The 19,676-nt window shown below is 41.4% G+C and overlaps 1 protein-coding gene across 1 annotated transcript; it reads left to right on the top strand.

Annotated features, from left to right (window-relative positions):
- The first annotated feature begins 1,730 nt into the window (after positions 1-1,730).
- On the top strand, positions 1,731-2,264 carry LOC138887107 (uncharacterized). The gene has a single exon (XM_070168823.1). The coding sequence runs from the start codon at positions 1,731-1,733 to the stop codon at positions 2,262-2,264; it is 534 nt and encodes a 177-aa protein (XP_070024924.1).
- Positions 2,265-19,676: the final 17,412 nt, after the last annotated feature.

Raw genomic sequence — 19,676 nt, 5'->3', positions numbered from 1 at the left:
TTAGCGAAGGTTGGGCAATCCTCAACCAAAGGAACTACGTCTGGAGACGGTGATGAGATTGTAGATTTGGCTGCAAGGACAACAGCCCAACAATGAGAAAAAGCTAAAAGGGATGGTGAGAAAGAAACTATTAGAGATGGACAGATTACATATGAAGAAGAGAGGGCTCGGAGAATTGCTCAAAATCCACCCTTCGTTGTAGACTAGTTTGGAAATATTCCTCCGATCCTGGGAGATCACTGGGCAATTATGCTAGACCGGTCTACAACTAAGGATTATCAATTTTAAGACCACCTCCAATTGCAGCTAAAACTTTCAAATTGAATCAAGGGATACGTCAAACTCTTCAGAACTGTTGTGTCTTTAGAGGGAAGGTGAACGAAGATCCAAATACACATCTAATGGACTTCGAGGAGATTATGAACACCTTTCAATACAATGGGGTATCACAAGATGCAGTGTACTTAAGGGAATTCCCCTTCACACACAAAGTTTATGCAAAAAGTGGCTTCAAAGCTTGCCCACGGGATCGATTAGAACTTGGGATGAGATGACCAGAAAATTCCTTAATAAATATTTCTCATCAACTAAGACGGGCAAGTTTAGAAGAAAAATCCATAACTTCTGTCAGAAAGAGGTTGAAACAATTTTTGAAGCATGTGAGAGGTATAGGGAGATAGTGTGAAAGTGTCAACATAGCGAAATTGAACTCTGGATGCAACTCCAGGACTTATAGGAAGGATCGACACCGACCTCACATAGAACATTGAGCAATACAGCTAGAGGCCCGTTGATGAAGAAGACTCTAGAGGAGATAGTTACAATTCTTGATGAGTTGTCTGAAGATACCAATAAGTGGCCCTCTGAGAGTGCTGAAAGAAAAAAATCAACTGGTGTTCACTAAGTTGATGGTAATACATCTGTGCAGGTACAACTTGATGCTATGGCTAAAGAAATACAGAAGCTGACCTTAGATACAATACAAAGTGAGCCTCATGCAGCCTGTGATATATGTGGAAGAGGACACCCTACTCATGAGTGTCAAGCCTCAACTGAGGAAGTAAATCATGCGGGAAATTACAACTTTAATGCAATAGGTCATAAGCACTGCGATTTTTCATGGAGTTCACTTGGGGGTACTGCAAATGCATGGCAACAAACACAATCCTCGATTCCATAAACAAGGAGCTCCGGACTTTATGAATCAGTCAAGGCAGCAATTTCAGCCCCAACAGTCCAATCAACCTCGTCTAGAAGGTTTCATAAAGGCCTTCATTGTCAAGACAGATGAGAGGCTCGACGCCCACGATGCAACCATCAAATAATTAGGTATATATTTTTGGAACCTAGAGAGATAGGTTTGGAAACTAGCTACAATATTATCTGAGAGAGTTCCAGGAACTCTCCCTACTGATACAGAGAGAAACCCCAAAGAAATAGTGAATGTTATGACCTTGAGAAGTGGGCAAGTGTTGAAAGATCCCACTCCAATCCAAGAAGATGTGATTCCGAAAAAAGAAAGTGGGGAGCAACTGAAGAATGAGGTTTATAAGAAGAAGAAGGGCCAGACAAAAGCTGAGAAAAAGAAGAAGGGAGGAACCTGAGGGAGTGAGCATATGCCTACTTTACCTTTTCCTCAAAAGCTACATAGAAAAAGCTGGACAAGAAATTTGAGATATTTCTAGATGTGTTGAAATAGGTTCATGTACACTAGAGAAGTGCTCTCACAAATGTCAGCTTATGCTAAATTCTTGAAGGAGATCCTGACAAAGAAGAGGAAGATAGAAGAGACCTCGATGGTCAAGCTCACAAAGCATTACAGTGCAATATTTCAAAATAAACTCCCACAAAAGTGTGGAGATCCAAGGAATTTTACTATACCTTGCTCTTTAGGCTCTATTAATTTTGATAAGTCTTTATGTGATTCTGGTGCTTCAATTAATCTAATGCCTCTATCTATTTATGGGAAATTGGAAAAAGAGATTGGAGAGATAAGGTCTGCACAAATATCTTTGCAACTGGCAGACCAAACGACTCTTATACCCAAGGGGATAGTGGAAGATGTCTTAGTTTGGGTGGATATGTTTGTATTTCCTGTAGATTTTATAGTGGTGAAGATGAAAGAGAACAAGGAGGTCCCCCTCATCCTAGGAAGACCATTCTTAGCAACGGGAAGAGCAATGTTAAATATACAAGAAATAAAACTCATGCTTAGAGTGGTAGAGGAGACTGTGACTTTCAAGATGTTTAGTTGCCAGTGTTGAGTGGAAAGTGAAGGGCTCAAAAGAGAAGGCTGCGGTGAGTGAAAAAGATAAGTCTGGGGTGTACCCCAAGAAGGCTGAGAAAAAGCTATCTGCATGGATATGTGCATTGGTTTGGGCAAGAGGAATGGAGCTCGACTTTGCTTCAGACCCCGACTAGATATTCAGGGAAGTTTCCTCTCCCTTATGCTTCTTAATTGTGTGTCATGGGTATATGACACAACTTAAAGTGTGGGGTGGGGGATATTTATATGTTGTATGTATATTAGTTGTAGTTTTGCTTTTGTTAGTTTTAGTAGTTAGAGATAGAAAACTATTGAAAAAAACATAAATATTTTGAAATTTTCGTTTTTTCCCGATGATGGATATCATCGAAAGGTTTTTTGAGGGACTAAAGTCAAAGGAAAATATACACAAAGATTTCTTTTGTAGGTTGTGTAACAATTCCCCCTTGATTTGTTTGTGCCGCAATTCTTTTCCAAGGGTTCTGTTTTAATCTAGTGTAGTTAGTTTTTGTTTTTGGTAGGAGTAGGAAACCTTGTGCTATGATTTGAATTGGAAGCAATATCTCTTGACGTTATTATTCCTTGAGAATAGTGAGTGCTTTAGTTGTGACACTTAGGCTCAGTTTTAGACTCTTGTAAAAGTATCTTAAATTGTATGATCTTGACTTTGCTTAACTGCTTTGACTAAAGCGTCTTGATGAGTCCGATCCTGAGTGAGTTATGTGCAGTGTGTGTGAGGTTTTGTGTTAATCTATGCATTGCATTTGATGTCTAGAACTTGCCCAGTGTATTCGGAAGCGAAATAGTAGTTTTATTTATTTTTGGAAGTGATATAGGCGTTTCTTTGTTGAGCCAGATATATGTTATTACCCACCTAATTGTATGTATCTTAGTTAACCGCTTTGAGCCTGTAATCCTCTTTCTTCGGCAACCACATTACAAGCCTTACCCATTTGCTTGTATTGACCATCTATTTGAACCTTTTCACCTCTCATGAGTACTTGAATTTGTTATGAACTTTATAAAAGTTGAAATGTGGGGTGGTTGGTTTGGCTTTTGAGTGGAACTATTAAAATAAGGATAAAGGTGCAATATTTTGAAAAAGCGAGAGCCAGTTGAATTGAAAAAGAAAGAAAACATAGTTGTATTGTTATGCAGATATTCCTTGATAGTGGTAGCTCTTGATGTAATTGTGCTTAAAGAAGTAGAGAGTTAATGTGAAGGTGGATTCATGGTTTTACATAAGTGTGAGGTTTTGAATGTTAATTTGTATGTATTAAAGTACATAGGGGGTGTAGCCACTCATTTATCTAAATGTATCCTACCCATCCCGCAACTTACATTACAACCAATTTAAGTCCTACTTGATCCTTCACTGAATGAGCCCTATTAGTAGAGAAGTACACTACATGCAAGCTTTTGGTACGTCTTTTGTGGAATATGAATGTTGTTTCTGAGAGTGAGCGAATTCTTTCTATCTTGAATTCCTAATTGTTCTTAAATTTTATTATATGTGGAACAACTCTCTATTGTTGTCTGAAGGCACTTGATTCATAAAGGAAAGGTAATGTCGTTAACCTCTGTGTTAGAGTAAGTGAGCAGTTTGCAAAAAATGCGTGGTGCTTTTGAGTCAAATCTTGAGGCAAGGATGTTACGCTATTTTGCTTAATCTTTTTTAAATATTCTTTGTGTGATGAGTTAGGAGAGTTGTTTAAAAAGGTCATGGCTATATAAAGTGTAGTTTGATTGCTCGAGGACGAGCAATGGTTTAAGTGTGGGGTATTGATGGTCGGCTTTAATCTTGTGTTTTAGTCACTTATTGCACTCTAATTTACTGTATTTTAAGTGTGTTTGAGCTTTAATCGCTAGTGTTTTGTAATTATTGTGTGTTTTATACCTTGTAGGAGTGATTCCAAGAGATGTAGATGTTATATAGTTAATTTGAGCTATTTAGAGCTTTAAATTCTGAGTAAACGCCCAACGGATTAAGCCGGATCACGTTCGGGGGTCGAAAACCACATCTGGATATCAAAAAGCGAGCAAAAAGCAACACTCTGAGAATATTGCACTGCTGCGGCGTATGGGCAGTGCGTGGTGCACCACAACAGTGCATTTGGGAAGCCTGTTGAAATTGCATGGTCTTTGGATTTCGCCACTAAAGCCTTGCAGGGGTCGTCGCCCCATGCGGCGAGCCTGTGTAATATTTACATAGCCAATGTCTTATTTCGGCTAGGAGAAGGTGGTTTAATTTGGGCCCCACCCTATTGGTATAAATAGATGGAAAAATATTATTTTCTAGACTTTTGACACATATCAACCTAAGGAGGCTAAGGAGGAGTTGGAAGAACACGAACACAAGGATTTCATAATTCCTTCCTCACTCAAGACCCGAGTTTGGATTGAATTTATGTTTTCCTTTATTTTTATTGTATTTGTGGTGAATTACTCCATATCTATGGAGTAGTTTCATTTAGGTTTGATGGATTTGGTGTACTGAGATTTGTTTGTGGATTATAAGTCTAGTTTTATGTATTGACCCGTTTTTGGATGAATTAATTACAGTATCTATATTCACTTGTTCATGTAATCGAGAGAGACATAACTTGTGATATATTTGCATTATATTATTGGTTGAGTTCATTAATTATTCTTAGTAATCAAAAAGGGCTAGTTGAATCATTGATTAAACCTAGTTAGAAGGATAATCAAGAGAGGTTCTCTTAAAGACCAATTCACTACGCTATATTGCATATCTTCACAGAGCTTAAATTGGTTCATCTCGTGAGATTGAGACTTAATCGAGAGAGGAGTTTCTACTAAATGTTTGAACTAATAATTGAGTGAATTCGAGAGACTCACTTGAACATTACAAGTGAATTAAGCAGAGTTAATTCCCAAATCTAGCAAAACCCTATTTTCTCCCATTGATAGCCTTCTTTGCTTATCATGCCTTTGATTGTCATTAATCAATAGCTTTAGATTTCTTAGTTAATTTTAGTATTAACAATATTGTTTATCATGCCTTTGATCAACATTTAAGATTTGATCATCTTGGATAGCAATCTAGCTCCAAACTACGAAAATATTGTTTAACTCCAATCCCTGTGGATACAATATTATGCTATACTATGTTTGATTAGCATAAGGTAAGTGGTGTTTTGCGCTCGTCAATTCACCCCTGGGTCCCCCGGAACTCGTCCGAATATATCAACAAATTCCAAAAGACATAACGGACCTACTCGAGACAAAAATCACATCAAACAACATTGATTCTATGAATCTCAACCCAATTCAATCCTATTGAACTATGAACATCCGACTTCCAAAACAAATGCCAATTCATACCAAAATAACTTTGATTGACGCCAAACTTCTATTGATCGTACAAGTTAACATCTTCAATTGGAATCCTTAGAAGTTGTTAATAGGGATTCAAGTAACAGATCACTCTCATGGCATGATTCGTTTTATAAAGCTCTTAACTCCATACTCATTCCAATCTCACTAAGGGTTAAATCATATCACTATAAACAGGTAGTAGTGAAGAGTTCATTTCTAAGATCACATGTCCGGCCTTGTTCATTTTAGAGATAATGAAAGAGTATACATAATTCATGAAAGGCGGGTACAGTTATTTAATAACAAGATTAGCCTCACGAACACGGAGCTTCACCAAGCTAACCCATCGCGAACGTGTCCAAGCCATCGGGGACACGAAATCCAAACCCCCCAGACCAACTTCTTCATCGCGAACTTGGAGCTGACATCACGAATGTGTAGCAATGTCCAAACCTTCGTGAACACGAGACGTCAGTCGCGAACGCAAAATCCTTCTTTGCAAATGCGTGAATCTCTTCGCATTCACGTTCACGAAGAACAAAACCAGACAACAGCAATTGCAAAGCAAGGAAAAATGGTCCGAAACCACCCCGGAACACACTCGAGGCTCCTTGGACCCCGTCCAAACATACCAACCAGCCCAATTACCTCATTCAAACTTATCCAAAGGCTTGAAACACAATGAATAACACACAAACATAAATCGACGATCAAAATCCTTCTTTCAGATCTCATACATTCAAACTTCGATGAACATGCCCAAATCATACTTAAACATTCTGGGTTGACGTCAAACTTTACATACAAGTAGGAAATCATGATACGAACTTATTCCAAGGCTCAGAATCCCAAACAGACATCTATAACACCAAAGTCCACTTCAAATCAAACTTAGAAAATTCTAAAACCTTCAATATGCCAACTTTCCACATTAAGCGCCGAAACGCTCTCAGGCTATATGAAACTCAACCGGAACATACACCCAAGTTTAAAATCATCATATAAACCTAATGAAACCTTCAAATCCTAATTTCGAGGTTGTTTACTCCAAAGTCAATCCTTGGTCAACCCTTCCAACTTAAAGCTTCCGAATCAGAATTTTACTTCCAAATCAACTCCAAACTTCCCAAAATTCAATTCCAACTACGGGTACAAGTCACAAAACATGAAGTGAAACTAATCAAGGCCTCAAACCGCTGAATGATGTACTAAATATCAAAACGACCGATCGGTCGTTAAAATCTCCCTTACTAAAACATATGTTTGTCCTTTAACGTGATAGGAATCGCTCCGGAGTTGCTCAAAATCACTGTTTAGCACCTCGTGCACCTATTCGTGCCACCACAACCCATGTGAGAATATTAGCTCGAGCCCGACAGAAGATCCTTCCTGCCACCTTAGCCCACTAACATTAGAGCCAAATTCCAACATCCAAAATTCTCTACAAAACTTGATTCTAACATACGAACACCATATCAATCTCAACATGCTGAACATAAAAAATGATCATCCACCTATGGTGTAATTACACATTGTACCGTATAACTCATATGCTCAATATAATAACCTCCAATTACAATAGCTGCAAATTCACGAATCTGATGCCTGTCGTATATATCATAACACATATAAGTCTGGTTCCGACCCTTGCAATACTGCAATGCTGAAAGAGATGTGTAGAAACCCATACCCACTTGATAAATAAATTATTGATGGAGTGCCTTTGCTCAACAAGAATGCTTGACTCATTCTGAACTGCATAGTGAAAGTTTTCCTCTAATATACCTGATATCAAGCCCGACAACCTCGTCTCACCCTGTACAATTTGCTCGATTGACAAACCACATCAAAAACCACATAAACTCTCATACGACGACGTCAATGTGTCAACAAGACACAACTCAAATATGACCAATTAAGGAAACAAACTCGGGTGAAGAACTAACCAGCCCGCGTTACGAACAAGACAGCCAACCAAATACCAGGTAACTATCTCAAAGATGAGAAGCAGAACACACAATGTACACAAAATAAGTATGAGGAAATGTACTCAACATCTCACTATTCTGGCATCCAATCCGATACACACATAATATCGTTGCGGCATGGAATCCGATCCAAACATGATGTTGTAGCAGCATGCAACCCGATCCAAACATGACACCATTACGGCATGCAACCCGTTCAAATATCATACCAATGCCGGCGTTCCACCCGATCCACACATGATAATAAAAAGGGAATACTCATCAAGCCATGATGTTCATAACCACTAAATGCCCGAATATCGACCATAAGCACGCCATGTGCATAAATACAACCTTGGGGAGATGAATAGTGCCATGCGCTCAAAAACTAATGCAGGACTAAGGTGCAATAAACGACCTGCATCTCGATAGCCATCTTGCTCATATAACACAACAAGCAACACATGTGCAAATAATCAAACCGTCTTGCACCCACATGGCATAATAGAGTATTAGATAGAATAACTGACAGTAGAAATAACATTCAATGCCTGAAGACTCCTCCATAAGCAATGATATGCTGAATGAACACATCAAATCTGTTGTAGAGCATACATTTACCTTAGATCTACCGACGGATGACAAGCCGATTCCGATTATCCCATATTGGGCCAATAACCTTTCAAGTAAGCACGATGACCTTATTCATGACACATATGAGCAGTCATCAAATCTAAAATAAACTCCCACACTCCATAACCAAAGAAATAGAGTGTCCCTCAGTCATAACCTCTCCCATTGGCGACAGTGTCAAAATCTTTGTACCTGATTTCAATCTGTAATAATAAATTGACTAACACATCACACTTACACAACCTTCTCGTGGGGTGTACTCCCACAACCTTCTGTACCATGTAGAAAAATCTAAGCATCAATGGCCATCGACCATACTATTGTTATAGTGCTAGTCAAGCATTCACATTCAAGACCCAATAATACTTCCACAAAATAGACCATCCCCTAGCTAACTGAAAATAGTGTCAGCGTACTCTAAACATCTGAAATCCTCTCCCGCTCATTCGAGCTCGTGACATTCTTATCAAAATCAAACCCAACCTTGATCCTCAACTTCCAATTTCCATACCGCTCTTTGCATTTATCATACTTTTATGGGAGAGCACAAGAATTTCATCATAGCCCCTGAACCACCAGTAGAATAAACACTTCATCGGCTAGAAACCTTTTACTTAACTCATTTCAGAAGAATAATTGCATCACACAGTCAAATTCTCATAACCGCAGAATACGCCAACCTCAAGCCTAGTCTAAACCGCCATAACTCTTTCGAGACCCATTTTCACATAATAAAACCATCAGAATTAAATCTCCAAATCAATTAAATTATGGATACTACCAATCCCGCAACTGTAGCCACAAATAATTGAAAAACCTTACCACACCGGAGGAACCGACCCTTCTTTAACCATGCTAATTCAAACCACTAGCAACTGACTCAACATTTTTCGATTTACTCTAGTCTTGCCTTTGAAACAACACTCTATTCAAACACACAATGGGCCTCAAACAACACTCATCCTGAGTGACCCAAATTACGAGCCCTCGTCTTCTTTATACTCATAAACAATTTTAATTATAATCCCCTCATGCACACAATAACATCTCTAATTGATACACCCGCTCTGAAAGATTTTTTGTGAATCAGAAGTTGTTTCTTCCATTTCTCCATCACTACACTGCAGACTCGATGATAACATAGAAATACTCCAAATACCCTTCACACTACTGCAAAACCGAATCCTTAGCCACATAACAAACTCGAAAATCCTTAAGCACCACACCTTAAATCTCGAGCTGACTAGTTGCTGTGAGTTGACTAGTTGCCGTCCAACCTACCGCAGCATCCTTTCTCAGCAGCCGAAATATGGGCTCACAAGTTGCTGTGAGTTGAGCGATGAACCTGCTGATGTAGTTGAGTCTACCCAGCAAACTCATTACCTCTGTTTTGTTCCTTGGCGGTGGCAAATCTCGGATGGATTCAATTTTGGATGGGTCTAACTCAATCCCCCGTCGACTGACGATGAATCCTAGCAACTTTCCTGATGGAACCCCGAATGCGCATTTGGCCGGGTTAAGCTTGATATCATACCTTCGGAGTCTTTGGAAAAATCTCCTTAGGTCTGCCACATGGTCCTCCTGACGCCAAGATTTGATGATCACATCATCGACGTACACCTCGATTTCTTTGTGTATCATGTCATGAAACACGGCAGTCATTGCTCGCATGTACGTTGCCCCGGCGTTCTTTAACCCGAATGGCATTACCCGATAGCAGTAGGTTCCCCATGGCGTAATAAACGCTATCTTCTCAGCATCCTCTTCGTCCATTAGGATCTGATGATAACCCGCATAGCAATCCACAAAGGATCCGATCTCGCGCCCAGCGCAATTATCGATCAGGATATGAATGTTGGGTAACGGAAAATTGTCCTTGGGACTTGCTTTGTTGAGGTTGCGGTAGTCGATGCACACCCTGATTTTTCCATCCTTCTTTGGGACTGGTACCACATTGGCCAACCACTCGGGATATCGAGTGACCCGAATGACCTTTGCCTGCAACTGCTTAATCACCTCTTCTTTGATTTTTACACTCATTTCTGTTTTAAATTTCCTTAGTTTTTGCTTGACCGGAGGGTATGCCGGGTCAGTGGGCAATTTGTGAACCACTAAATTGGTGCTTAATCCAGGCATATCGTCATATGACCATGCAAAAACATCTTTGAATTCCATGAGGGTTTTGATCAATTCTTCTCTGACATTCGGCTCAATGTGGATACTAATTTTGGTCTCTTGGACGTTATCAGCGTCTCCTAGATTCACAGCCTCGGTGTCATTTAGGTTAGGCTTGGGTTTCTCTTCAAATTGGCACAGTTCTCGGTTTATCTCTTCGAAGGCTTCCCCTTCGTCACATTCAGATTCATCGTCACAAACGACCTCTTGCATCATTGAGTCGGTTTCAGATTGATTTATTAGACTAGGTCGAAGATCCGCTGTGCATGCCATGTCATTAGAACCAGTAAAAAGAGAACTGTTCAGAAAGAAAAAGAACAAAACAAAATTAAAATGGGACAAAAGAAAAGAACTTCATTAAACTTGCGGGATAAAAGGGTTCACACTTTTACAAAACGAAAGTAAAATTTGGATTACACCCTTGAATAATCCGGACAAAACAAAACACACAAAACATAAATCAAAGCCTACTACCAAGACTCCCTCGGACAGGAAGAGGAGTAACCGTCCAATTGTTGGTCTTGGCCTCAGGCCCCATAAACTGTATCTCTGCTCTGCTGGACCCTTCTCCAGCCTCCACCACACTGACATCCGCGAATAGCCTCTCAAAACTCTGATTCAGGTCTTCATTTATACAGATCAAAGGTCCTAGAATCTTTGGGACCGGTGACCCCTTGGCACTTGCTTTAACAAAAGACCTTGAGAGGCGTGGCACCGGTTTAGGCAGAAACCAGACCCTCTTCTTCATTTTTCGCGCTTGCTTCCTATCTGCTGCGGTTGGTTTGAACCCCAATCCAAAATTTTCCAGATTTTTAGGAAGGGAGACAGGTTGGATAATCCCTTGAAGCTCGACTCCCAGGCCTTTTCCCGGCACAAATCCATTACCCAGCATTTCTGAGACCATCATGACTGTTGCGGCAGCTACCCTAGGGTGCGGGATGATTTCTCCTTCAGAAATTTTGTTGGCCGACCCTGTATCGAAAATCTGGTAGACCCAAGGACCTTTGTCATCAGCGGTCTCTATGAAAGGTACAATGGTTCCGCCCATGGTGCACGTTGTATCCTCGCCGTGTAACACGACCTCTTGTCTTTCCCACTCGAACTTCACCATCTAATGTAGGGTGGAAGGCACCGCTTTGGCTGCATGAATCCATGGTCGACCTAACAGCAGGTTGTAAGATACCGTGGCGTCTAATACCTGGAATTCCATGGTAAACAGGACCGGACCGATGGTCAGTTCAAGTACAACATCCCCTACAGTGGCCGTTCCGTTTCCGTCAAACCCTCGGACACAGATACTGTTCTTGTGGATCCTTCCATAGTCGATCTTCAACAGGTTCAAAGTAGATAGTGGGCAAATATTGGCGCTTGAGCCTTTATCCACCAAACTCGAGTTACCACCGAGTCTTCACATTTGACAGCTAGGTATAGAGCTTTATTATGCTCCGTACCTTCCACAGGCAGGTGATCATCTGAGAATGTTACCCTATTCACCTCGAAAATCTTGCTGGCAATGGTTTCCAGGTGGTTTACAGCAATCTCACTGGGTACATGAGCTTCGTTCAATATCTTCAGCAGGGCCCGACGATGCTCCTCAGAATGGATCAGTAACGACAACAGTGAGATCTGGGCCGGTGTTTTTCTCAGCTGTTCGACCACAGAATAGTCCTGTACTTTCATCTTCCTCAGGAACTCTTCAGCCTCTTCTTCGGACACAGGTTTCTTGGTTGCAACTGGGTTGGTTCTTCTTAGCTCCACCGGAGCAAAACATCGACCTGATCGAGTCAGCCCTTGCGCTTCACAACTGACTTCTTCCACCTGTTTTCCTTTGTACATCACCACCGCCTTTTCATATTTCCAAGGCACAGCCCTGCTGTCAATCATCGGCAGCTGGACCACAGGCTTTATGGTCACCCGTTCTCTACATACCCCTTTCAACACGACCGCCGGTGTGGGCGGGATCCCTGGTATTACCAACTTGCTTGGCTCGGGTTTGCTTGTTATGGCGGACGGGCTCTTTCCCAATATCACTACCGGCTTGACGCCTTCTCCCTGCGACTGTACACTCGTTCCTCCACTGGTTGAGACTTCTTTCGGGGCGGCTTGGATCATCATCACTGTTTGTGAGGGTTTTCTCAATTCTCCTCCCTCACACACCAACTCAATCATGTGAGTTTCGTGGTGCGCTGGCAGTGGGTTTTGGTTGATGTTAGGAGCCTCCGGTGTCTGGACCTCGATCTTATTGGTGTCAATAAGATCCTGTATGGCATGCCTTAATTTCCAGCACTTCTCGGTATCATGCCCGAGCATCCCTGAACAGTATTCACAACTGATTGATCGATCCAAGTTCTGAGGTGGGGGATTTGGTTCTCGAGTCTGGACAGGACTAACCAAACCCAATTGCCTCAGCTTGTGGAACAAAGCGGTGTAGGTTTCTCCCAACTCCGTGAAAGTTCTCTGCTTCCGCAACCTGTCATTCCTAGCATCTGGATTTCCCCGGAAGCCTGCCCCTGAAGGGTTTCTATACGCCCTCGGTGGAGGATAGGTGTTTTGTGGTGGTGCATATATGTTCTGGGGAGCCGGCGCGCGCCATTGTGGGCGAACCGGAGGCTGAGTGTATGCTTGGGCCTGGTGTACGGAACAATGTGGTTCTCGAGGCGGATAGAAATTTTGTGGTGGGTTGTATGGGTAGTTTGACCTGTGAGGTCTGGGTTGGTTGTAGTGCGGCCTGCCAGCCCTGGACCAACTGCCTGCCTCGATCGTGGCAACCTCTTCTTTCTTTCTTCTCAGCGCACCTCCCGTGCCGCTTTGAATAGCCTGGGTTGTGGCTTTGAGTGCCGAATAGTTCAAGATTTTGTCAGACCTCAGACCCTCTTCTATCATGACCCCTATCTTGACCACCTCGTTGAAAGATTTTCCAACTGTTGTCACCAAGTGACCAAAATAGGTTGGATCCAGTGTCTGCAAGAAATAGTCCACCATCTCTCCCTCTCTCATGGGAGGATCGACTCTAGCTGCTTGCTCTCTCCAGCGGAACCCGAACTCGCGAAAACTTTCCCCGGGTTTCTTCCCAGTTCTCAATAATGTGAGACGGTCAGGGACTATCTCGAGATTGTACTGGAAATGACCTGCAAAAGCCTGCGCCAGATCATCCCACGTGTACCACCTGCTGGAATCCTGCCTGGTATACCATTCTAGTGCAGATCCGCTCAGACTTTGGCCGAAATAAGCTATCAGCAGCTCATCCTTGCCGCCTGCCCCCCTCATTTTGCTACAGAATCCCCGCAAATGTGCCATGGGATCACCGTGCCCTTCATATAAATCAAACTTAGGCATCTTGAACCCAGCCGGGAGTTGGACGTCTGGGAAAGGGCACAGATCTTTGTATGCTACGCTGACTTGATTGCCCAGCCCGTGCAAGTTCCTGAAGGACTGCTCCAGGCTTTTGAACTTTCTCAATACTTCATCCTGTTCAGGGGCCTTAGCCGGCTTCTCAATCTCTGCCGGCACTTCCAAATGTGGATTGTAAGCCTGTGGTTCGGGGGCATGAAACGTAGGCTCGGGGGGGTAGTATTGTGTATCGTGAGCCTGAAACAATGGCTCACTGGTCGTTCTTTGCAAAGGGGCTGATGTTGGTCCCACAAAAATGGGAATATTGGGTGTTGGGAGAGGTTGATGGGGTGGTGGAGCTTGGGAATCATGAGGGCTTCTTTCTTGATGATAAAGGGGATTTGGGCGGCTTGTGGAAGGGCCAGAGTGAGGGTATTCCGGCATGTGCCCCAGTGTTTCAGGGCTCTTTTGTGTTTTGGCTATGGCTAGCTGCATTGCATTCATCTCTAGTCCCATCCTTTCAATCTTTTCCATCGCTTCTTTTAGCAACTGGCTCATCGGCCTCTCTTCCTCATTACTATTCTCTGAAGTAGTCATGCTTATTGCTACCGGTCCTTTGGATCTGGTTTGGTAAGGGTGTGTTGCCAGAATTCTTTAACAACTAACTGTCTTCATCAGACAACAACAAACTTTCGTTAGCGTTAGAGTTTAACGGATTTAATCTCAACACATAGAGGATGCAATGCTCCTAGGCAGTTAACCGTTTCTACATGCTTTGCTTTAAACAACATGCGTCATCCCGGTTTGCTCATTTATCCCCTTTTCTTGTTTTTTTTTATAATTATTTTTCCTTTTTTATTTTTATATTTTCTTTTCCTTCTTTATTAAAAGCGGTAGAATCTTATGGGGATTGCCTACGTATCACGTCCCCGCGCGAATCAGACCAGGCGTAGTTCTGCCTTAAAGTAAAGAAACACAAAATTCTTGTGAAATCGTTAAATTCATTCTCAAAATTTTGCTATTACAAATTACTTCAAGCAAGGAATAGCAATAGTACAGACTCCACAGTTCTTAACCCGTTTTGACTAAAAGAAAAGAAAACAACATATGGAAAAGCAACAAAGCCAAATAAACAAGACTCAACCAAAGATTAATTTTCCAACTTAGGGGCCCGCGAGGCATCATTCGGCCTTTCCGCGGCCCTTGGTGTGAGGTCCCTCTGCAGGCTTTTCAACTCATTCATGATTCGGTGGACGCAACCCATGATGGAAACAAGGAGGGTCTTCCGAGGCATTTGCTCGCATGCCAGGCATCTCATGTAGATGTAATGCCCAATCTCGTCGATCCTTCCTCGAATGTTGTCCCTTTCTGTGAACAACTGCCTTATCTGTCGGTTCTTCAATCCTAGTGTTTGGGCATTGTTGGAAAGCTGATCCTGGAACATCTCTATTTGTCTTTCCATTCTGGTCATTGCATCGTAACATCACCTTCTGTCGGCTTGGGCATCTCGTGTTTGCTTGAAGATCCTCTCTTGAAGAGAGGCATTCGTTTCCCTTAATGTCCCGATGCTCAGTTCATAATCCCTTATGACTTGTTGCAGGTGCTGCCTCCGGGCCATTGTACCCTTTGCCCACTTGGTCCGCAATCTTGTTGTGCTAGCCTTGGCTCTTTCCAAATCTTCCTGGCATTCCACAACCTGATCCTTTAACCCCGCTATCAATCTTTTATCCGCCCGGCTTCTCAGCTGGTTATCAGCCTCCTTTTTCATCCTCCGGATCTGAGCTTTGAGGATCTCGCCTTCTCTGATTAATCTGTTCTTTTCTCCCTTGTGGGCAGCAGACTGTAATTGGCATTCAAACCTCATATCCTGAACTTGTTGCTTCAGTTTGCCTGTTTCGGCAAGATATTCCCGCTCTTTGGCCAACCAGCCCCACTGCTCTTGTGAAGATTTGGCAAATTCTTGCAGGTGAGGTCTTTTGGTCGGCCTTCCAGATGATGTCTCCCCTTTGTACCAGGCCTGATACCCGGGCGAAACTTCCCCTTTTGCCCGATTCATTACACAAGTATTTGCTTCTAAGTATTGACATTGGCTCCAAATTTGGCGAACCCTTGCTTCAGGAAACTGGCCGTCGGGACTGATCTCAATCACCTGGGTGCTTAGATCCTCGTCTTTCGGCACTATCTGACACCTCCCAAGTTGCCTTAAAACCCGATGCGGCGCATATGGTTGAATGCTCTTAAGTCCCATTAAGAGAAAATGGGGCCTGGCTGCTGGCATGTATATGACTTCATCGATCGGTAACCATCCTAGCGCCCACTGTATTTGACTGGCGTTGAGGGTATGGAAATATGAGGTCCATGCTGTGACTCCTTCCGGTAGGTAGGTCTCATTAACTCTGGTATAGAACTCCTCTATGCAGGTCTTTTCAGCGGATCCATGGCTCAGAAACTGGGCTCGGTGACATAGGTGTTCGGTCATCCACATTTGCAACAACAAATTGCAACCCTCGAAAAAGCTTCCTCCGGCTTTGCAAGACGTGAGAGCCCGGAACATATCAGATACTATCATGGGCGCCAACGTACTATCTCTCTGTGTGAGCAACGTACTGACGACCCCTGCTATCTTTATGTCAATATTCCCGTCTTTTCTTGGGAATACTAGTAGTCCTAAGAAAGTTATCATGAAAGCAATCCGTCTATGTTCTTCCCACTTTTGACGATTACTTTTGCTGCACAACTGGTTTTCTGGCTTGTCGAATCCTCCTATGTGACCATATCTTTGATATATGAAACTCATGCTGCAAAAACCTTTTGCCAAGTCAGGGTTATGAATTGTTCTGACTATCTTTAAGGAGTCCAGAAACCGGTGTATTGCTACAGCTCTTGGAGCAATCAGATATTTGTGCCTCAAAGGAGTCTCAGCGCTGCCGATATACCCTGCTATTTCTTCTAAAGTTGGGGTAAGTTCAAAGTCCGAGAAATGGAAGACATTGTGCGCAGGATCCCAGTGGGGGACTAGTGCCCTTATGATATCTCCTCGTGGCCTGATATCCAACAAACTCGTGAGGCCTTTCAGATACTTCTTGATTTCGTCATGCCCTTCTTTGCCTAAATCATTCCACCAGAGCCGCAATTGGAGGGGGATTTTATTCATGATTGAAAAGGGTTCATTTGGAGTCGTGCTCATTCTGCACATTTATTAATAAGATTTTAACAAACGAAACTTATTCTGATAAAAAACAACAATATATACGATTTTTCTCAAAAGGATTTCTGAACACGACCTCTCAGCACTTCATGAACGAAGATTTTTAAGGTTGTGTGAGGAGAAAAAAAAACGAGGTGGCCGTCTGTGCCAAGGCAGCCTTCCGGAGTTCCTTTCGGGAACATTTGGCCATTTTTGACATAAGCGGCATCACCCGGACTTGTTTATGACTCTTTTATCATTTTTCAAAAATAGAAAATTCAACATTGCAAACACGGCCTTTCAATGCCTCGGGGACGAAGATTTTTAAGGCTATGTGGGTCGACTGGACCAAGTCTTAAAATGACCCAAAGGTGGCTGATTATTCAAAGTCAGCCTTCCGGCGTCCCTTTCTGGAACATTCGGCTATGTCTTGATAAAACAGCGGCACCCGACTTCTTTATGACAATTAAAATTTGACATATTTGTTTTTGCTATTTTTTTTTGTAAAAAGGGGGAAGTTACATCGCTAGACTTATTTACGACAAAATTAAAATCTTTGACATTTTTTTTTCTTTTTTTTTTATTTGTTTTTGATTTTTTAGCAAAAAGGTGGGGTTGGACCCGATAAGGGTTGCCTACGTATCTCACACCCGGTGAGAATCAAACCCGCATAGTTCGGGCAATCAAGAATAAGTAGATGAACAAACTTTTTTTTTTCTGAATTTGTGAAAGAACTACTTTAAAAGAAGAAAGGAAGTATATTTTTGATTTTTGATTGATTCTCTTTTTAAAAGAAACACTTCTAAGATATATTTTTTGAATTTTCATTTGCATTATTTTTTATTCTAAAGAAAAGAAGAATATATTTTTTTTTTGGAATTTTCCCTTTAATAAAAGAAATGCATCTAAAATGTTTTTTTTTTTGAATTTTGCATTTCCTTTTCAATTTTGAAAGAAGAATCAAAATATTTTCGGATTTTTCTTCTTATTATACATTTTTTTTTAAAAATAATAATAATAATTAAAAGACTTTCTAAAGAAGTTAATAATGGAAAATATTTTTGGATCTTTTTTTTTCTGTTTTTTGAAAATTGGGAGTCTAAAAACTTTTCTAAACTTTTGGCAAGACAAATATTTTTGCAACAAATAAAGACATACATATATTTTTTGGAAGAAAAAAAAATTTGGATATATATATATATATATATATATATACATGTATATATTTGTGACAAACAATGAAAGACTCTTTTTTATTATTATTATTTTTTTGAATTTTCATAAAAACCATTTTAAAATAAGACTTTTTTTTCTATTTTTCCTTTGCTTTTAATAAAACAAACTAATAAGACGTTTTTTTTTCCATTTTATCAAAATTTCGGCAGAGTTTTGACAGTATTTGGGTATTGGTTTTTTTTTTCAAAAATAAACAATCAATTCCTTAACCGTTATTTCTCTTTTTTCAATTTCACAAAATTCATAATATTCAAACACCGGTCAGCATGCGGGTACAATACAAATAAATGCACGGAAAACAAATAGTATGCATCAGGATGGCCTTTTCATATCAGGTCGCTAGTCCTAGACGGACCCAACCCCTGTGTTGAGTCCCCTGAGTCAAATGCAACGTGATGCAAATAAGCGTTCCTACTAGGGATCCGGCATGAAGTCACGTTATTCTATGTTCAAAAACCTGGGTCGGTGTTCTAGACAGTGTACCCGAGCGGACAACTCGAGCTGAGGAAGGAGCTCCTTTCCGGGAACCAAAAGGCCAGCCGGCTTAGAAACTTTCCGAGCCTCTTTTATTCAGGGTATGACACTAACAGAATAGGGAGTCTCAACCAGTAAGCACATCCCCGGAGGTAAGAAGAGAAAGGTTTCGGCACAATTTATATACAGTTCAAATAATATCAAAGCGGTAAAAGCAACATTTAGCACATTAGGCTCAAACATGTAAAAATCAGATAATAAATAACGCCAAATAATAACAATTATTCTAAGCTCGAATTCCTAACCCTGAATCAGTGGTTCTGGGTGTCTGATCCCCAGCAGAATCGCCAGAGCTGTCACACCTCCTTTTTCCGCACCCGCGGGGCGCGAGGGGAGTTTTTCCAATTAAAGGACAATCGAAACAGGATTTATTTGTTTATTTCAGAGTCGCCACTTGGGAGATTTAGGGTGTCCCAAGTCACCAATTTTAATCCCAAATCGAGGAAAAGAATGACTCCATATTACAGTCTGCGTACCAGAAATCCGGATAAGGAATTCTGTTAACCCGGGAGAAGGTGTTAGGCATTCCCGAGTTCCGTGGTTCTAGCACGGTCGCTCAACTGTTATATTTGGCTTGATTATCTGATTTTATACGAATATGAACTTATGTGCAAATTTTAACTTTTAACCGCTTTATTATTATTGTTTTTACAAGAATGTGAACATCGCTTAAAACACGTCTTTGGACTGCGTCACATGAAATGCACCCACAATCCGGAACGCATTTTATTTGATGTTTTGAGATTTGGATTTGGGTCGCATGAAATGCGCACCCGAGTTTAAGAAAGTAATTTATTAAGGCGCGCCTAAAGCGACTAGCGTATTGTTATTTTGGGGAAGGCCGTAAAGTTCGCTAAACGGCCTGTCCCGAATTCTAAGTGTTTTAATATATACATTTAGAGGGTCCCGCAGCTTGTGCGTTTTTGTTTGTCGAGGCTCGTCTCATTCTATTTATTTAAAGGAATTTGCAACTTCATGGAAATGCATCTCAAACCACGTCACAATCAAT

Source organism: Nicotiana sylvestris, chromosome 3, assembly GCF_000393655.2.
Source record: "Nicotiana sylvestris chromosome 3, ASM39365v2, whole genome shotgun sequence".
In the NCBI taxonomy this organism is placed as follows: domain Eukaryota; kingdom Viridiplantae; phylum Streptophyta; class Magnoliopsida; order Solanales; family Solanaceae; genus Nicotiana; species Nicotiana sylvestris.
The sequence above is the reverse complement of the archived record's forward strand: the minus strand, read 5'-3'. Positions and strand labels throughout refer to the sequence as shown.